This window comes from Carettochelys insculpta, chromosome 6 (genome assembly GCF_033958435.1).
Source record: "Carettochelys insculpta isolate YL-2023 chromosome 6, ASM3395843v1, whole genome shotgun sequence".
Taxonomy (NCBI): Eukaryota; Metazoa; Chordata; order Testudines; family Carettochelyidae; genus Carettochelys; species Carettochelys insculpta.
Genome location: NC_134142.1, coordinates 70,229,691 through 70,250,590, shown reverse-complemented (window position 1 = coordinate 70,250,590; position 20,900 = coordinate 70,229,691). Strand labels below are relative to the sequence as shown.

At 41.9% G+C, this 20,900-nt stretch overlaps 1 protein-coding gene across 1 annotated transcript; it reads left to right on the top strand.

Moving 5' to 3' along the window:
• Positions 1 to 1,396: 1,396 nt before the first annotated feature.
• On the top strand, positions 1,397 to 20,425 carry GARIN2 (golgi associated RAB2 interactor family member 2). The gene is made up of 5 exons (XM_074998527.1): positions 1,397 to 1,480; positions 5,645 to 5,847; positions 8,060 to 8,327; positions 16,252 to 16,523; positions 20,368 to 20,425. Exons 1-5 carry the CDS (start codon positions 1,397 to 1,399, stop codon positions 20,423 to 20,425), a joined length of 885 nt encoding a protein of 294 aa, XP_074854628.1.
• Positions 20,426 to 20,900: the final 475 nt, after the last annotated feature.

The window sequence follows — 20,900 nt, the reverse complement described above, 5'->3', positions numbered from 1 at the left end:
AACCAAACCAGCATCTGGGAGCCACATGAACAAGGGACATTAAGATCCATTAACTACATGAAATAATTATTTTGTTAGTCTTTAAAGTGCTACTGGACTGCTTTTTTTGTTTTCATAGTATATAGACAAGCACAGCTATCCCTCTGTTACTAAGGGATATTAAGATTTGTACAAGTCATCTTACCCACTTCCCTCTTGAGTTTTGCTGAGCACTGACCCAGGGCTCTAACCCATTATTTGCGAGATATGTCAGTACACTCACATGAACGGGAGAGGAGGATAGCAACATTTTACTATAACAATGGTAAACAATATTTTGATCAATCTTACCATTATATTGTTTCTTCACTTAATTATAAACAAGATGAACAATCTAAAATACAATGTATATAAAATCATGAATGGTGTGGAGAAAGTGAATATAGAAAAATTATTTACCTTTTCCCATAATACAAGAACTAGGGGACACCAAATGAAATTGATGGGTAGTAGGTTCAAAACTAATAAAAGGAAATTTTTCTTCACACAGCGCACAGTCAACCTGTGGAACTCCTTGCCGGAGGAGGCTGTGAAGGCCAGGACTCTATTAGGGTTTAAAAAAGAGCTCGATAAATTTTTGCAGGTTAGGTCCATAAATGGCTATTAGCCAGGGGTAAAGTATGGTGCCCTAGCCTTCAGTACAAGGGCAGGAGATGGATGGCAGGAGATAAATCACTTGATCATTGTCTTCTGTTCTCCTTCTCTGGGGCACCTGGCATTGGCCACTGTCAGCAGACGGGATACTGGGCTGGATGGACCTTTGGTCTGACCCAGTATGGCCATTCTTATGTTCTTATGTTCTAATGTAGCACACATGATCTGATCCATGTTTCACCTCTGCTTGTGCAAGCTTCATGTCATCTATATCTGTAGAATTCTGCTGTGTGAGATCCAATGAAGAGAACAAAAGTATGAAGCCAACAAATTGGGTTGTGTAAGAGAAACAGAACAGAAGGCACTGAAGGTGAGTTTTGGCAGGATGTTACCTTGTACAGTAATAATTATTCCTTTTCTCACCTATTAGGCCCTCCTTCCTTAAGACTGATCAGCTCCCCAAGAATCCTCTCCATTGCCTAATCCTGTCCAGCTTCTGGAGAGCCTTTGGAAGTTCATAGCAGGTATTAATGTGCTTGTCTGTCTGTATTTTAAATAACCTTATGCAGCTAGTGACAGAAAAGGCTGTGTCTGTTCCATGTTCTTTTTTCAGTTATTTCCCCATCAGCTGATTATTTGTTTTCCTAGAATAGCCCCTCTTGACTACTAAATTCTTCCTATTTTGCATACAGGCAATACTAGAAGCTATTCCTCTTTCGGGAGCTTCAGTATGTAGACAGCCTCCAGGAGCCAGATCTCCATTATGGGAGACCTTCAGAGAGTTCTTGGCAAAGGAGAATATGCACCTTTCACGTCTGCTCCCATGTTTGAGAGCAATTTTGTACAGGTAAATTTAATTTTAAATGCTGTTGTTTGGCTCTGATGGCTTCACATTCCTTGAATAGAGAATTTCCACTTTTATTCCCCAATATGGTTGATGCTCACACCTTTGTTCATTTCCATTGTCTCTGTCTTACTCCGTCACATTTATGAGAGGGAAATACACATTTATCCTACTCTCCATTCATGTGCAATAGGGTAGCTCCCAGCAGCCCTTATCTCTCTTCCACGCCCTTATTCTGGGAATAGCTGGAAGCAGATTCAACTTTCAACTCATTGTGCAATTTACAGCAGCCTTAAGTTTGTGGCTGTTACAACTGAGTGCAAAGTGGTCATTCTAGAAATTCTTGGCTTATGTCTCTGATAGCTCCTTATAAATATCTACCAGATCCTCTCTCACTGTAGCCAACACTATCATCCTACCTGTGACTCAATTCCACAACCATAGCCATCTTTGATTCTGCCCTCTTTCATTAGGTACAAGCATCCAGTCTTTCTCATAAAACTCCTAAGAGGCAGCTTTTTCTATCCTTCAGCACTGTCAACAAACATTTCTCCAGGCTCTTGTTATATAACTACAACAACCACCCTTTCTTTGGCCTCAGCAAATGGAAACTTGCTCTACTCATATTAATTCAGAATGTGGTGGCAAGACCTTTTTCCCAGCTCATCATTTTAACCAAGTCACCCACCTCTTTGCATCCCTCCACGTCCTGGCCTTTCCCATATTGAACATAAGATTCTTGTCTTTACAATCTATCCCCACCCTACCTAGCATGGCTTATTTGCTATCAAGATGCTGACTTCTACCCACATCAGCTGGTGATACTAGCCTTTGTAACCCCCTTATTACACTTACACACATCATAGTATTTTCTCCCACTCTGCCAACTCATCTTTGCAATATCAAGAAAGCCACCTCTTTATTCTCCATCAAAACTCTCCTTTGCTGCAATGCCTACAAATAATTAACACTCACCATGCTGTTGGCATGCTGAAACAACTGCCTATCATGCTAACCAATACACTTGAACTTCTTTTATCCAGCAACCCTGGGAAACAGGCTATGCCAGATTATAAAATTATATTGGCCATGTTGGGTGCTGTGAGGTCTAGGTATGAGGGGTCTGGGGTGAGGCAATTATCTGGCACTCCGCTTCTGGGGGTACACATGGCTCTGCACCATTTGTCACTCCCAGGCAGCATCCCCTGATGCTATAGGATCAGCATGGGAAAAGCCTCATGAGAAGCATGTTGCTGCACTGCCACTCCCCCAGCAGGGGGGAAGGGGAACAGCATCATGTACAGCCACTTCCTCCACCTCCACCAGGGTCTGAACCACAGGTGTTCCCAGACTGGGGCTACCCAGATTATGGAGGGTCTCATGTCTTGTGTAATATATTCCTTGAACTACCCTTTTGGGCTTCTTGTCTTTATACATAGGTTGACAATTCTTTGGGGGCAGGGACCATCTTTGTTACGCGCATCTAGAAAATTCTTAGTGCATGATGGGAGCATCAACAACATTAATAACAATGGATCACCAAAGGATTGAAACTCTGTTTCCATGACTCCTACAAAACAGCCTACGAGACAAGGTAATGCAGAGAATGGTCAGGGCCACCCAAAAATTCTAGGCACTCAGATACCACAATGATGGCCACAACATAGGAACTAAATAAATGGATAAATCTCCAGCTAGCTGATTACGCAGTCTTCTGATCCTTCTTCATGCCGACTCACTTCTTCCTCTTCATACATATGCCCCTTCTTGTTCATTACAGTCCCTTACCTTCCCACCACCTGAGCTGTGAAAGTCCCAAGGAGGTTGTATCACATCTGTGTGGTATTGTATCATAGTTGCGTCTCTATGGCTCAGTCTACACTATGAGATAAATTCAAATTCATTAATATTGCTTTTGTATTCTGGAATTTATAAATTCAAATTTGACCATCCTCAGCTCCCACGTGCTCCTCACAAAGTCGACTAATTGCTGCCACACACAAATGGGCAAACACCGACTGTGCCAGTAGTGCATTGTAGGAACCTATCCCACAGTTCCCTCATCCCCGTAGTATTCTGCATATGCTTGCTGGTCTTTGACATCGTCTTCCCACATTGCATTTTCCTCATTCCCCTCCTAATCACTGAAAATATGCCGATCCCTGGAAACAGTACAGGGACCCTCAAAGTTAGGAAGAAAGAGGATAGAAAAAAGATTTTTGACTCTATTGAAGCTAATACAGGGACCCCAAAAAGCATGAAGAGAAGATAGGAAAGTTTTTCCAGAAAAGAGAGTTGTTGATGGAGAGAGTCTTTGGCTTTTCGAAGCACTCTAAGGCTTCTGTGCACCGTGTTCTCAACTGGCCGTCCACATCTGTCCTCACTCCCATCACTGCATGTGATCCCTGAAATAATACACGGGCCCAGACTGCATTCTAAAGTTAGAAGAAAGAGGATAGAAAAGTCTAGGAAAAAAGAATTTTTGGTTTCCCCCAACATTACATTGCCAACATGGGTGCAGTGACTGTATTCTCAACTGGCCAACCACTGAGTGTCCCATCTCCCATCATTGCATGTGATCTCTGAAAATAATGCAGGGGCCAAGACTGTATTCTAAAGTTAGAAGAAAGAGAATAGAAAAGTGTAGGAATAAAGGTTGTTTGACTTTCCCCTACGCAACTGGTGTGGGAGGGTTCAGTGGAGGGGCCAGTTGAGGTGGCAGAATGTTGAAGTAGCTCAAAAGGCGATAAGACTGTCAAATTAGGCCCACCAGCAAAATGTTTACATAAGAGAGAAAATAATATAGAGGATGAGAACGATTTAAATAATGTATGTTCTGTAAAAGATGTCCCCAGAAGAAGCTCTACTAAGATAGTTTTGGAACAAAACAAAACAACACAGAAAGAATGTCACTGTAGGTGTAATAAGGTGATGGTGGAAGCCCCATATCTCATTGACTAGATGGGGCAGCTCATGTTTCTGGTCGGGGGAAGCACTGAGCACCCATTTGACATGGTCTTTCATGGGGAATCAGCCCCCACATGAGACTTCTCCCTGGCCGCAGCAAAATCCCCAGTATCTTAGCACCTGGGGAGACTTCTCCCCAGTGGCAACAAGCCTCAGTATGGGCATGGGGGAGTTCAGTGGGGGATCAGCTGAAGTTGAAGTGGTCCTCCCCGAGCCAGGAAAGACTTCTCCTAGGCGGTAGCAAACCACACTAGGAGCATAGGAGGGTTCAGTGGGGGGCCAGCTGAGATGGTCCTCCCCATGTATCTTAGCCACTGGGGAAGACTTTCCCATGGTGGCAGTAAGCCCCCAAATATCTTAGCCAATGAGGGAGACTTCCCCACAGTGGCAATAAGCCTCCAAATATCTTGCCCACCCTAGGAGCCCTTAACACATGCAATCTCTCATGGTGCTGCCTGAAACCATGGTCGGCACCGAAAAGCAGGCGCATCCTTTTATTGGTTTGGGGGCTACCCACATGATGTGGCAGAGTGTGGGAAAGACCCAGACTGTGTGGCGCCTGTTGGGGAGGGAAGGGGGTTCACACACAAATGTAAACCGCTGACAAGAAGTTTCTCAGTGTGTTATGCAAACATGACCCCCACCACAGCCTAGCTGCCACGTGGTGCGGTGGGGCTGCGGCTGGTGCCAGGCAGCGCAGAAAAAAATAACAAGTGTAGAGACAGAGCCACAAACTCCCTGCAGGGGCTAGCTGTAATGGGTAGATGCGCTCACAGTGCTAATAGCAAAGAAAGACATTTCTCAGACTCTCATACAAACATGAGCCCACAGCCAAAGGCTTTCTGCTCCCACTTTGAAATTCACGGCCTTCTTGTTGCTGGAGAGCAGTGGCCAGAGTTGAGCAGTGAGGGGCACTGTGGGTTACATATGGGACACCTCTGGAGGCTGATATATTGGATTTTAAGGCATGGCACTTCCACACTGGCATTTAATTTAACTTCTGAATTCAAGCTTGGCACTATACCTGTCAGGTAACTGTGATTTTGTTATCTCGATATTAGTGCTCCCTAAATCGAGCTGATGGTACTTACAGTGAACACAGTCATGTGGTAATATTGAGCTAACTGCCTTAAAATCGAATTTATCTCATAGTAAGATGCAGCCTATGATGTAGTGCAATTACTTTGTTTTGGTATGCAGGTTAATCGGAGAGGTGAACCAATTTATCTTCATAACCGTCCCAACTGTGTGACTGTAGGCATCTGTGCATCCAGCCCCTGTCTGTCACTGCCCAATGTGATGCTGCTAGCACATTCAGTGCCTATATCTCCCCAGGAAGTTCTGCCAAAGCCCTGGAAGGCTTCAAAGCAGCAGCCCTCCATGGAACAGCTAGTACTCAGCAGGTAAGAAGGGTAAATGTCAGTTCACAGAGCACACTTTCCACAAAGCTTTTTTGTGAGGCTTGATGATGTCTTAGACAAAGGTAACCTTGTCATCAAGTGTTTATCCACTTGTGTTCATTCAGTAATGCTGTTCTTTGGATGAAACCTTAACTAAAACATTCATCCTTTGGTCCATCTGCAGTGGCCACTCCAAGCCAAAGAAATAATACACACTTAAGTAGAGCTATAAGTATATCAAAGACATTGTTTCTTGTCTTATATGTAGATTGTTCTGTGGTTGTACAGTGCCTAAATCCATGGGCTCCTGGTCAATACCCAGGCTCCTAGGTACAATCAGAATACAAATAATAAACATTTAAAGCAGGAACCCCTGCAACGAATTTGATGGACTTGCAGGATCAGCAAAAAGCAATCAAGGGGAATAGGGACATATCAGAGAAGCCAATTATTTTTTGCGTCAGTCATCCCAGTGAAAGATGCTGGGGAGACAGCTACCTAAAATATACTTTTTCCAGTTAATAAAAATGAAGTGTTGATAGAAGGAGGTGATAGGACAAAATGATAAAGAGCAAAAGGTCACCAAGACTGGATGGCATACATCCAAGAGTTCTGTTAAACTGGAGAGGATTCAGAGTAGAGCTGTAAGACTGAGTAAAGAATTAGAAAACATGCTGTATAGTGAAAGACTCAAAGAGCTCAATTTATCTATCTTAAACAGAAGATTAAGGGATGATTCAATTACAGTCTATAAGTATGTACAAAGGGAACAAATATTCAATGATGGCCTCTTCAGTCTATGTGAGGACTGGAAGTTGAAGCTAGACAAACTGAGACTGGAAATTAAGACATAGTTTTTTGTTTGTTTGTTTTTTGTTATTTTTTTATATCAGTGGCATGAATTAATCATTGCCACAAGTTACCAAGGGTCATGTTGAATTCTCCATCATTGGCAACTTCTAAATTTAGATTGGATTTTTTTTTCTTAAATAAATGCTCTAGGAATTATTTTTGGGGAACTTGTATGGCCTGTGTTACACAGGAGATAAGACTAGCTTATAACAAGTGTAGCTTCTAGCCTGGGAATCAATAAGAGTTATGTGACTGAGCTGATTAAAATCTAGAATCTCTCGTTAAAAATCAGTAACCATACCAGAATACCAGAGGGTGACAAATTCAATAAAGGAGAATAATTAAGGGATATTGTAACTTTAATATTAAGAAAATGGTTGAAACAATGAAAAAGAGAATTACTAAACATGTGATTTGCAAAGAGAAAATCATGCTTTTCTAAACTGTTCAAATTCTGTGAGCATGTCAGCAAACTAGTGCATAAAAGAACACCAGTTCATAGAAGCTTTCTGAAGGCCATATAAAGTCTACCAAGTTTTCCTCAAAGATGATAAACAGTTATGGGACAGGAGGTAAACAATTATCTTGCTCTTGAAACAGACTGAAATGCAAAAAACAAGGCAGGATTAGTCCATTAGTCCATTTCAGTCTGGCCTAATTTTAGTTAGTTAAACAAGGAAAGACTGAGAAACTCCAGCGGGAACTTAACAAATGGAGATAAAAGGACAATCTGATAGCAGAAGAAATTCATTGTTGGAAGGAATAATTTGAACTACACACAAATTGATAGATTATATATTAATTGTAACCACTCAGAGAAATGATCTAGGCATCATTGTGAACAGTTCAATAAAACCTTTGTTCAATGTGAAGTGGCAGTCAAAAATGGTAGGATAAAGAATGGGATAGGATATAATAGCAAATAGACAGACTACTGACTGAGCATAGAAGCAAAGGAATTGTTATACCTGGAAATTAAAGGATGAAAGAGACCTTTCAAAAAGAACAAAGGTTAATTCCAGTGTCCTAATCAATGCACTGTGCCCTCTGACAAAATAAAAATCAGGCTTTAATGTTACAAATACCATGAGCTATTGCCAAACATCTCTCTCGCAAGAAGCATAATGGCATCTGAAAAGAAAATCTCCAGGTACACTCATCATGATTTGTCCCAAAAGAATTCTTCCCTGCAGTTGGGGTGTGGCCCCAGAGATGAGGGACGCAACACGTTCCTCAAGAAGAGTGTGCATGAACTTCTCTCTAGGTTATTCCTTCTACAGCCTATTTCCTGAATCACATAGCCAATATAGTGCTTCCCGTAAGCAGAGACTCTAGCTGGTCTCACCTCTGAGTCTTTTTGTAGGTTCTTCCCTCTGAAGTTTGTGGAGATCTCCGTTCATAATGCAGAGAAGCAACGCCTCAAGCTGAAGTTGGCAAGCGGTCGCTCCTTTTATCTGGAGCTCTGTGCACCACCAGAAACACACCACCTCCTCTTCCGTCAATGGTTGCGGCTCATCTCTCTCTTGAAACTTCCTCAAGACCACAACAATACTCGAGTCAATATAGTGTATGAGAATTTTAATGGGCAGCTAGAGGAGGGAACGCGAGTCAGAAGAAACCAATCAGACAAAGTGAGTCTTCAGCAAGGGTTGATGACCTGGGTATTTGACTTCTGCAAGCTCAATAGTCAAAAAAGTTACACATGCTTGTTCCAACATTGCTTATTATTGCACAACAGACAAGAACTCAAAGGAGTTACAATTCTGTTTACAAGAATTTAGCATAAAAATAACTGGCACGTCAGAAGCTCCCTATAAAATTAGAGGGTAGTGGAAGATACAATTTGGCCAGTAGTTATCTGGATATCAAGAAGTCAGATACCTGACATCATTGTCCTGGATTTCTTTTTCCTGATATTTTGGGACATAGGTTGCGGTGGCCTACAGTGGCACTTTCCTCCTGTAAATTTCCCCTATGACATGGGCAGAGCAGAAGAGGCATAACATAACTGCGCTCTTTAGGGCCTGTGGTGGCTGACACGCAAAGTCCATTAGCAACTTGGCCTGTCAAGAGGGAAGTGGGTATTCTAGCTCTTGGTTGAACATGATGGAGAGTTTCTTTCTGGGTAGAGCTAAAAGGGGAAATAATTATCCCTACTCCCTAATGGAGTGGGATAGAATCTCAGCCTACCAGAGGTGACCTGAAAAAAACATTTTTTTCTAGAAGGAAGGAAGTTTCGCTGTACTTTTAGAAAAGAGTCTGAAGTAAAAAGATGAATGATTAGAGTAAGGAATGAGTAGAGATGAGACAAACCAACATATGGATAGGATTGTACACCATTTTCATCAGAAACCCTGGTTAGAACCTCTCTTGCCTTATGTTCTTGGCTCAGGAGCTTTTTCAGGCACCTGTGTAGAAAGTGGATATCCCTCTAGCTTATTAAGATTCAGTGAAGAACAATACAGTAGTACTTCTTGATATTACATGATAGTTTTTCTTCTTCAGCTATTATTTATATTCATCCTCATCCCAAATTTCCTGTTTTCTTTCTTATTAACTTCAAAGAGCAAATTTTTGTCCAGTTTAGGATGCGCCCTTATGGATATTGGTGCCTGTTACTGAAAGTGGTATTGACTAATCCTTAGATTTATTGAGAAACATGCTACAGCTACAGGCATCTATGGCTCCTCCTGCAGAACACATAGGCCGTTTCTACACATGCCACTTTCTCCAAAAATGGCATGCTAATAAATGGCCCAAAATATGCTAATGAGATGCGGATGTAAATTCCCAATGCCGCATTAGTATAAGGTCACATGATTTAGAGTCCGGAAGAAAATTTTCAGGAAGAAGGGGCCTCCAGAAGGAGGACTTCCATCTGGAAGATCCCCCAGGGGCCACGCTTCTACACGCTGTTTTGGAGTCTGGAAGAGCTTCTTCCAGACTCCAAATCATGTGACCTTATGCTAATGAGGCGTCGGGAATTTACATCCATGCCTCAGTAGCATATTTCAGGCCGTTTATTAGCATGCCACTTTCCCTTATGTGTAGAAACGGCCATAAGGATTTATGGTGGAAGATATATGTTCCTAGTTTTATATACTTTTTGCCATGCACACTCACCAGTCTTTGGATGCTAGACTTAAAACTTTTTGTTGGCAACTGCTGTACACAGTAGTTATTATGTTAGCATTTGGTCTGCCTGAAAGTCATTTCTGTAGGACCTAAATCAGAAAAGACATCTGGAGACAGCACTAATAGCCATGGAGTGAGCAGCAAGCTGCCAGTAAATCAAGAAACACAGAGCAAATGTAAGGGAAAATGCCACCAATGTTGTCTGCAACAGCATCTTTAGTTTTTGTCTTGAACAAGTAGGCATCATGATTTTGTTGATCCAAATATTGCCTGTGAGAATAAAGTGCATGCTACAGCAGAAATTGGCACATAGAGGGGTGTCGAGTTTATGTATCTGAAGATATCTTTCTGTTCCTTGACTTTATTTGGGGTTTCCTATTTAGATTTTATTGCCTCTCCCAGGCTGTGTCTACACCCGCCCTTCCCTCTCACAGGGTATATGGAAATCAGTGGGATCGAAACGGCAGATGAGGCAGGGATTTAAACATCCTGCACCTCCTTTGCATATTCCGGTGAGATGAGGCCTTCGAAGTGGGGTCATTTCAAAAGTGAAAGTGCCATGTAGACACCGGCACTTTGAAAGGAAACTGACTTCAAAATTCCTTTCAAAGGCCACATCTCGCAGGAATATAGAAATGATGCGTGGGATATTTAAATCCCCACCTTATCTGCAATTTAGATCCCGTGGATTTAGACCCCCCTCTGAAAGGAAAGGGGTATGTAGACACAGCCCCAGAGTCACAAATCCAATGACAGAATAAGCAGAATTCCCTTATCTTTTAGATACACCCAAAAAAAAAATTCTAACTTGCCTCTCTATCCCTTGTTTCCTATGTACCCTTTTTTTTTTTGTTTATCTGGGTATCCATTGGGAGATTCAGCATGCTCATTTTCTTCTTTGGGAAACATTATGAGAAGAAAGGGGTAGTCTATTCTGTAGCTCTTTCAACTCTTCCAGTTCACATTCTTTGCTTTCCATAGAAGCAGAGCAATTGCTGGTTTGGGATTAAAGGAAAGAAAACACAATTATGCTTAACTTTTTATGTTTATATTTTATATTTGGACAGCACTGAGGATGTGTATTAAACCAAGTTGTTTTCATATATGTATTTTAAGCTCTGTATAAGGGAGGCCTTTAGTTTTCCTGCACCAGCTGGCTTGAAAGTATACAATTTAGGCAGCTTTTTTTGCAAGAGATCATTCATAGAATCACAGAAGTGTAGGGATGGAAGAAACCTACAACTCTCATCAAATCCAGCTCTGGGTACAAAAGTAGTGCCAAGAAGTCCTGGACCATTCCTGAGTGGCATTTGTCTAGCCTGTTCTTAAAAACCTCCAGTGATGGGGTTCTATAACATCCCTTGGAAGCCTATCACAGTCCTCTTCATAGCAGCCTTTAACATGTTTGAAGATGTATCAGGCGTCCCTTTTTAGTCTTCTTTTTTCAAGAAGAAACACACCCAGTATGTTGAAACTTTCCTCATATGTCAGGGTTTCTCCTTTCACTCAGTCTAGTATCCTTAAGGAAATGCAGCTTCGTCTTGCCATCTCACACTCATACTCATCTAGTTCTCACTGGTCTTTTTAGGGGAAAATATCTTTAATTCCAAGCCAACATCATTTTTCATAAAGAAACCTTCCATAGAACTAGAGGCCCTGTTGCAAATCCACTTGCAAGCGGAAGCTGGTCTGGAAACAGGGAGAAGGTGGGGTGAGGGGAGGGGAGCTGGCTGAAAAAAAAAAAAGCAGTAAGTATGTGCAGGCTTACGCACTTCCCTCAGCCAGCCTGCTCTTCCCAGTTGGTTCACGTACTTCCTCGTTTTCATGTCATCTTGACTGTGACGGATATTATTCTTCAAATATCTTTGTTATTTTTGATCATCATGGGTCTGACACATGAAAAAAGTTTCTTCAGCGGGTGTTACTAAGGCCAAGAAACCAAGGAAAGCAATATCCATAGCTACCAAACTTGAAGCAATTGAAAGAACTGAGAAAGGCCAGTGATCAAAAGACATATGTTTGGCAATGAACTTGGTGTCATCAACAGTGCACATGATCTTCCCGCACAAAGAAATGACAGAATCATACGTTGGTCGGGCTAAGTTGCATTGAATAACAAAGGCCAAGAATGCAATAATGTGTAAGCTTGAAAGCCTTTTAAGACATTCGATTGACAGTCATAATGAATGCAACATTCCTTTGAGATTCCTCATCGTAAGGGAGAAAGCCCTGTCTTTGTTTGAAGATCTGAAGAAAAAAGTCGAGGAAGAGAGGCAAGTTGGAGCCGCCGAAGTAACTTTCAAAGCAAGTCACGGTTGGTTTGAGTGCTTTAAAGTCTGTTCACATTATCATAATCTGCATTTTACAGGTGAAGCAGCATCTGCTGATATTCAGGCAGCTAACATTTTCCCAGATGCATTGCAAAGAATAATGGGTGAAGGTGGATGTTCTCCCAAACAAATCTTTAATGTTGACGAAACAGAGCTTTTTGGGAAAAGAATGCCTTCTCAAACCTTTATTTCAAGTGAAGAAACAAAAGTAACAGGTTTCAAGGCCTTGGAGGATTGACTGACATTACTTCTTGGTGGAATTTTGGAAGGAGATGTGAAATTAAGGCCTCTCCTTATTTACCATTCAGAAAATCTGAGAGAACTTAAAGGTTTATACAAGGCATCATTACCTGTGATATGGTGTTGTAATGGAAAGGCACGGGTGACAAAGCAGGTTTTTGCTGATTACATAACAAGCTATCTTTCCCCATTCATCTCTTAATATTGTGCTGAAAATAATCTGGATAATAGATGTCTGCTGATCTGCGATAATGCTTCTGGTCACCCTATCAATGTCAAAGACTATGGCAATAACATTTAAGTGTTTTTTTTTGCCCCCAAATACCACTTCCATCCTTCTGCCAATGGATCAAGACATAATTGCTACATTTAAAATTTACTGTCTGCAATTGGTGATGAGGTATCGCACATCTGTGTCAGACAGACAAACCAACAATTAAGCAGTTGTGGAAGAACTACAGCATCAAGATGGCTATAGAAAATGTCACAACTGCATGCAATAAAATTACTCAAAGTATTCTGAATGGTGTTTGGAAAAAGCTATTGCCAATATATGCTCATGATTTCCATGGTTTTCAGGGTGAGGTGAAAGACATTCAAAAGAGATTTGTGCAACTGGCAAATCAAGCAGCATTCAATGAGGTAGACATAGATGATGTTGAAGACCTGTTATTGTCAAACAGTGAAGAATTGACTAATGAAGAATTAATTTACCTAGATGCAGAAAGGTTATTAGAAATGAAGGAGGAAAAATTGGATGAACCACAAAAAACACTGGAAACTAAAACACTCTCAAAATTCTTCAGTGCATTGGAGGCAGCTATACAAATTCTCGCTGACAATGACCCAAATTTAGAAGAGGATTCAGCAGGCAAGTGACAAATTCGTGAAGCCATTCAGTGCTATCTGGAGTTGTACAACAGGAAAAAGAGAGCTGAAGTACAAATTTCAATGCTACCATTTTTTCAACCTCATCACCTCCACCTAAACCCTCAACGCTGGAAGCTGATCCACAACGCTGAACCTCAAAAACTGAAGATAAAACCCCAATTAAGGAGGCTGAAGTCACTACAGAGCTGTCTTACAAAGATGATGCAGAGGATCCCATAGAACTCTCGTCAACCTCACCTTCTTCACCACTATCTAAGAACTGATAGTGGTAATAAATGTCATATAAAACTAATAAAGTGATAATGTTCTTATTTTTATGATTGTGTAGTATTGTAACATATGTGGGGAAAAATATTGGGTGATTTTTTTGGGAGTCAGGAACCAGTCACAATTTTTTACATTGAAATTAATGGGAATTTCATTTTCAATGTGTGAATTTTCACCTTACAAATATTTTTCATAGAATGAATTACGTTCATAAATTGAGAGATAGGTGTACTGAAATATATCTTAATATCCACCTCTTCAATTTTCAAGAGTATGTTTTGCTGCTTTGTCAGCCATCGCATTTCCAGGTATTCCAGCAGGTGCTTAAGTTCTTGCTACTTCTACACTGACACCTATTTGACTATTTTCATACATATAGAAACACTGTTTCACTTATTATGCAATTTCTGATTATTATTATTACTATGCCTGACAAGGAATCAAAAAAATTACAGCTGAAGCTGGTCACAGCTCTCTGATCCAGGTTAGTGTCAACATTTTCCAAATAGTTCAACAAATCAGAAATTCCAGAGCCTTTTAGATGTCTGGATTCTGAACTTAGAGACTCAGAAGACTGTCCTTACTCCACCTGTGCTGTCATCTTTTGATCCCTCCTCTATGGACTTGGCAAAGCTGCCCCCATTTGTCATTCATTCAGAAATATCATTGGTCACAATGTATGGGTTTTGTCCTTGATTTGTTTTTTTAACTCCGATACAATTCAAAATCGACTCATGCAGCTACAATTTGATTTTCTTTAACTAAAAAAATTTAGTTCTCTACATTTTGTAAACTCATCTCCCTTACCCATTTTTGATTCTGATAATATGAAGAAGTCTGTGGCAAACAATATCATTTTGTGTACTAAACGTCCCAGCAATCCCCATAAATCTGCTGTAGACTACTGTTATTATGATTTCCCTCTTACCTTTGCCCAAAAGGTTAGCTATAATGATTTCATATCTACTTTTGCAAGAGGTTCTCCAGACAGCTGAAAACTTCCTCTCTTTAAACTACCCAGCCTGCTCCAACCCATCTGGGCTTCATGATCCATTAAGCTTGGCTCACCCTCCAGGAGCAGCCAGATAACTAATTGGTCTCTCAAGCCCACATTAACCCATTAAGGACCTATGTGAGGTATGCACGTTGTCACAGTGTCTTACCCTTTCTGATTTTATCTGCACATACCTATGCTATTCTTTTGTATTGCTTACCAATGTGTCCATGTTCCTATTTTTTGTAGGATTCTTTCTGGAATTCTAGGTCATTAAAAAGTTCCTCATGCGCCATATTAGCCTCTTACTATTCTTCCTTTACTACCTTCACATTGTGATAGTTTGCAATTGTAACTTTTACATCATCTTGAAAAGCAAGCGGCCCATTTAAGCCTTGGCCATCAGGCAGTACAAATACCTGGTCTCTGCTCCCAGATCAGAACAAAGAGAAGAAATCCCAGGGTAAGGATCGTTGGATATGGGTGGTATGAAGAAAGAAAAAAGAAAACTTACAGTGTATGTCATGTATCAGAGGGGTAGCTGTGTTAGTCTGTATCCACAAAAGCAAAGAGATGTCCTGTGGCACCTTATAGACTACTTTCAAAATGCAGACTGGCTGTATAGATGTTGGTGCTTCAAAATAAATCCCCAAATTTGAAATTCCCTTAGTCCCAGTTCATTTTGGGAATAAGGGAATTTCGAAGTGTGGCACTTATTTTGAAGCACCCACATCTATACAGCCAGTCTGCATTTTAAAGTAGCACTTCCAAAGTGTGACTGGCCTCCATTATGCTAATGAGGTGCTGAATATGCATGTCAGCACCTCATTAACCTGTTCCAAAGTGCCTCATTAACATGCCCCTTCCAAAAGGGAGGAGCATGTATAGACACAGCCTAACAGATTTTTTGGAGCTTAAGCTTTCGTAGGCAAAGACCCACTTCATCAGATGCATGTAGTGGAGATTCCAGATGCAGTGTATGTCATTAAACAATGCTCAAAGATCCACTGACTTCCATGATCCCATGGTAAATGAACTCCACGCTTACACCCAGAAGAAGTTTCAGGGATGTCAAATGGCCCATGGGCCAGATCTGTTCTGTGGACTTCCCATGAATCTTATTCTTCAGGCTTGTCTTCATGATCCCAAAGTCAGTCCACATTATGGGCATGTGATTTATACAGTGTTCCAGTGTCTTGTGCTTTGTTTCCCCACATAGAGTTGCCTAATATGCATTAATTTACTCTACCAAACAAGACTACATTAATGTGTACTAAGGAACATTTAGTGCAAACCAGTAGGGTCCATAAAAGAGTGTTAGAGCAACTAGTTCATTCTATAAATAACATCCCCACAGTCCAGGCTCTAGTGCACCAATCCAACAAACCTTTGTGCACAGGTGTAGAACCAGTTGGTTGCATTTAAGAGGCACTGGAAAGGTACAGATTAGGGAAGCTTGCACTGCCATGATCCCTGCTGTACCATTCCCCCTGTCAGTCTGATGTTCTTAACCAGCAAAAAAAGTCAGTATAATTAAAAAATGATAAATATATTATGTCCCAATCTTTGCTCAAAGCTCCAGTGAGGCCGATTAACTTTGCTCAAAGCTCCAGTGATGCTGACCAACTCCACCTAACCTTTTACTTTGTACCCATTCCTATTGTCTTATTTATTGGGTATTTTGCTTAATCCCTACAGAGAGATACTCATCTAGAGACTCAGAATTCTGCTGAGATCTCAGAATCAGAGAAGGAGGGAGCTGCTAAGCGAGCATCCTCCAAGCGAGTCACCATCTCTGGCATAGTGGGTCCTATTGAAGGGTGTGGCAGCAGCAAGAGGGGGCTAGCAGTGGCCACATGCAGTTCTATGAAAGAGACCAAAAGAGATCCCAGTATGCACCCAGAGAAACACCAAAGACAAGATCATCAGGAGGTAAAGAAGAGCAAGAGCACTGAGAAGAAGAAAGCCAGGTATGTGTGGTGGGGGTATATTTATGCTAAGACAGAGGGTCTCCACAAAACTTTAGAGAATAAAACATGGCATATTCCTGTCATTGGGAAGGTTATTCTTTCAGCAACACTCTAGAATTGCTGTGATATTTCTGCTGCTTTATTAGGTTGAGCTGCTGAGGAACATAGAGTGGATTTTCAAAAGCTCCTAGACATAGTCTCCTCAGTCATACATACCCTTTTGGAAATCCCATCCCTAAATCCATAATTAGGACCTAAATGTAAGTGACTTGATTGTCAAACGTGTTCAGCACTCACTGCTTACCTGGACTGCTGAAAGAGCTGCAAATGCTCAACATGTCAGAAAATCAGGCCATATTAGATGCCTGACCTTAGAGACCCATGTTTGAAATTTTTGATCATAGGTATTTGCCATCTCAGGTCAAACTTAAGAGTTTAGTTGGTCCAGTATCTTGTGTCCTGAGCTACATACTGATCTTTGGAGTTCAGTATCCTGCCTCCTCCTGTGCTGGACTGGACTACTGGTCTAACTGATTTCCTGCCTCTAGAAGTGCCCAAGACAAACCCCCACATACTCATACTGCACCTAATACCCAGCCTTTGCCCACCAAAAGGCTTTACATCTAGAAGTGTGAAATTTGAAAACCTAAATTTTGACAGTTATAAGCAGTGTTCCCTGTAGGGCGACTGCTTGAGTGCCCATCCTGAAGAAATTCAAATGCCGTCCAGCTATTTACCAGCGTGCCCACACTGCCTACAACTAGCAGCATTTGTTTCTATTTTTGGTACACATCTGCATATGCATCAATGCACATAACAAAATTATTCATCACATGGATGGAAAAAATTAGAGGGAACATTGATTATAAAAGTTGGAAGAAATTTATAAAGGCACACAAATACTCAAGCTCCATTGACTTTATATTTGTGCCCTTGAAAATTTCCCCCTTTATTAACCATAAAAAATATTCAAACAATGATACAATATACATAAAGAAAAGTGGAAATCTGCTGCTGCAGCAGACTCTATTCGTCAAGAACGTACCCCTATCTAATTATGTATGGAAAGTCATGAGCGTAAACCTTATCTTCAGAACATTCAGAACCCATCACCAAGGGGAAGGATATACAGTTTTGTGCATGTAATTCTATCTCAGTGGTGGGCAACCTGCAGCCCATCAGGATTCTACATGTGTTCCACATGAGTTTTTGTTCACTGTTGCCCACATGCAGCAGTACTCGATTCCACTGGTTTCTGTCCACAAATGTTTTTTCCTGCTTGCACTGCTGAAGTGACATGCATATAAAGCAAAGGCATATGAAGTGATATACATGCTGATTGCACGCGTTGCCTGTGAGATCCGTGCACTCCCTCTGCATCCATCAAGGTGGTGCTGTGGTTCAATCAGCATGTCCCGAAAGTTCTAGGTACACAAGCACAATTAGAGAAACTACCCTATCCTGGTAGATAGGCTTGGTTACAACAATCTTGCAGGACACAGAGATGAAGGAAGGCCACATTAGTGGCCCACTCACTGGCATAGGTTGCCCATCATTGCTCTATCTGAAGGTGTATGTTCAAATGAGCATGCTGCAAATCTCACATTTAGTCTGGTTCTCTGAAGTTAGTTAGGTCGTTGTCCAATTTCTAGAAATGAGGTGTTCAGATCATAAAATAATCACTACAATTAGCTCCAAATAGTGTAATTTCAGTGCAGAGGCTAAATATTTATAGATTCAGGGAGATTAACTTTCCCTCTTATCCCAAGAGACAATTCCTCTCAGTTAGGAATTATATGAAATGTCAGGGAACAACAAGAAGTCCCTTATAGACTAACAGATATTTTGGAGCTTAAGCTTTTGTGGGCAAAGATCTGCTTCATCAGATGCATGAGTCAGTGGGGGAGTGTTTCCAGAGGCGTATCTAAAGAGTGGGGTCCCAGTAAAAGGGAGGGCCAGAGCTGACAAGGTCTATTCAGCAAGGTAGAAATGGCCCATTATCAGCAGTATGTATCAAAAGAGGAAAAAACAAGTCAGATCAGACAGCGGGATCTGGCCCATTGTCAGAGTCTAATGGGGAGATACTAAAACCCAGGGCAGAGAAGCTGCTTTTGTAAGCAGCCAACCACTCCCAGTCTCTGTTTAATCCTTGGTTGATGGAGTCAAATTTGCAAATAAATTGCAGCTCAGAGATTTCTCTCTCCATTTGATTTTAGAAATTTCTTTAAAAGTAGCAGTCCTAAAACAACCACACCTCCCACACCCGCTACTCTGATACAAGAAATGTCAGAGCAGTGGTGGAATTCTGGGATTCGAACATGAAGCACCCACAAGCAACGGAGACTAAGGCACTGTGGTATAGGTACCCACAATGCACTGCTCACACTGTCGAACTTGCACAGGGCAATGGGGATGAGGAGACTTGACAAGGAAAAACGGTGGGTCTAATTCCAAGAGGCTTTGTGGACACTTAATTCGAGTTCATAATATTGAGGTGAAATTTATTGAGGGAGCAGATATTATGGACCTGATTGTGCTTTTAAGACTCAAGTCTGTGTTGAGGGCAGGCAGTCTGGTGTCAGTACTGAGAAGTTACACTCCTCTCCAGTACACAGAGGTGACCAATGCAGGGATTCAGAGAGGGTTAGCAGCCATGTGCCCCTGCACCACTCATGCCTCTCATCCTCCCATCCCTGCTGCACCCATCACCCTCCCCCTCCCACCCCACCCCACGCCACCTCTTCCCCATGTATGCTGCTCCCACCCTGACAGTCCGTTCATGCCTCACCTTCTCCCTGCTCTGCTCCTGCCCACCGCTTCCCATGAGTGCAAGGCAGCGTCATTTCTCCCATCCCCAGAGTGGAACTAGGAGTAGCACAAGGCAGGAAGCTCATGCTGCTCTCAGGCCGCAACACTCCAGAGGACGGGTGGGCTGGTCCTGCACTCATGGGAAGCAGCACAGTGCAGGCAAAGAGGTGGGGGAGGGAGGTGAGACCCCCCCCTTAACATCTCCAACACATCACCTAGGCCAGTACGTAAAGAAATCAGGCAAGATGCAGCATTCTGCTTCCTCTTGCTGTTCGGCCAGTTCTGTGATCTGCTGTGGGAGCACCACCTCCTCCATACTCTCTTTGGGACTATTGCATCCAGGGGAATATGAGAAAGGAGCAGATTCTCTGCACTCTTGAATGCATGGAGGCAAGAGAAAGAGAGGTGAAAACCTTCTTTAACAATCTGGTCCTATATATGGAGTGAGGAGCTTTTATGAACAGGTTGAACCTCTCTAATCCAGAACTCTCTCCTCCGGTAACATCCATAATCCAGCATGATTTTAGTTAATTGGACAACCGCTTGTCACAGGAGTGGCCAAGTTTCCCATGGTCTCATAAAGATTGTGTACAGCTACCTGTCCTGGTCTTCAGTGTTGTGTGCTGTTATTTAGATGTAATTTACCCCTAAAATGTTTCTAAGAGTTCAATAAGCAGTGAAAGTGTGTGGGTAATAGGCTAGACAGTATTGACTTCCTGTTGTCTGGCAAATTCTCTCGTGTGGCACCCTTGGGTCCTGACTGGTGTCAGATGAGAGAGGTTCAACCTGTAGTTGCTTTTCAGGCCCAAACCACACATTAACACCATTAAGTAGTTTAGATGCATGTTATGTAAGTGCAATCCGTAGCATCTAAATAGCTTCTATATTCACAGCTGCATTTCAATGGTAGCACTGATACCAGGGCATGTTTCAATTGCTGGCAGAAAGAGTTTAAAATAACAGAACATATTATGTAATTCTCTCGTGAGTATTTGTGACAGAACTGAGGAAGATTTTATCTGAACTTTGTTTCCAGGGAAAATATAGCAGAGAACAAAAAAGAAAATATTTTGCAGGCTTCAGGTATGAATTAAATATTTTAATATTTATTCCCCTCCTGATCTCCAGTGTTCCTACAGTATTTCCCACAATGACTGTGCACAGGAGAGGCTTAAAACAGGAGTTGCTGGTAATCCCTATAATCAGCATTTCTACACAATAGCCTCTCCTCCCCCCAAAATAAAATAATTCCTTTGAGCTCTGTATCATTTTGTGGCATACAGGAGACCGGGGGGAAACACAAATCAAATCAGGTGGTTGGGAGAGGGCTGAAGGCACAGCTGGCCACTAATATTCCCTGTCCACAGCGGACACACAGCTGAGGGAACCAGGCCGGTTGTGGGAGGGCTGAAAGCACAGATCCCCACTGATGCTCCCTGGTCCACAGCAGATGCATAGCTGAGGGAACCTGGTGATTGTGGGAGGGCTGAAGGCACAGCTGCCCACTGATACTCCCTGGTCCGCAGCAGACGCATGGCTGAGGGACTCGGGTGGGTTGGAGGAGGGCTG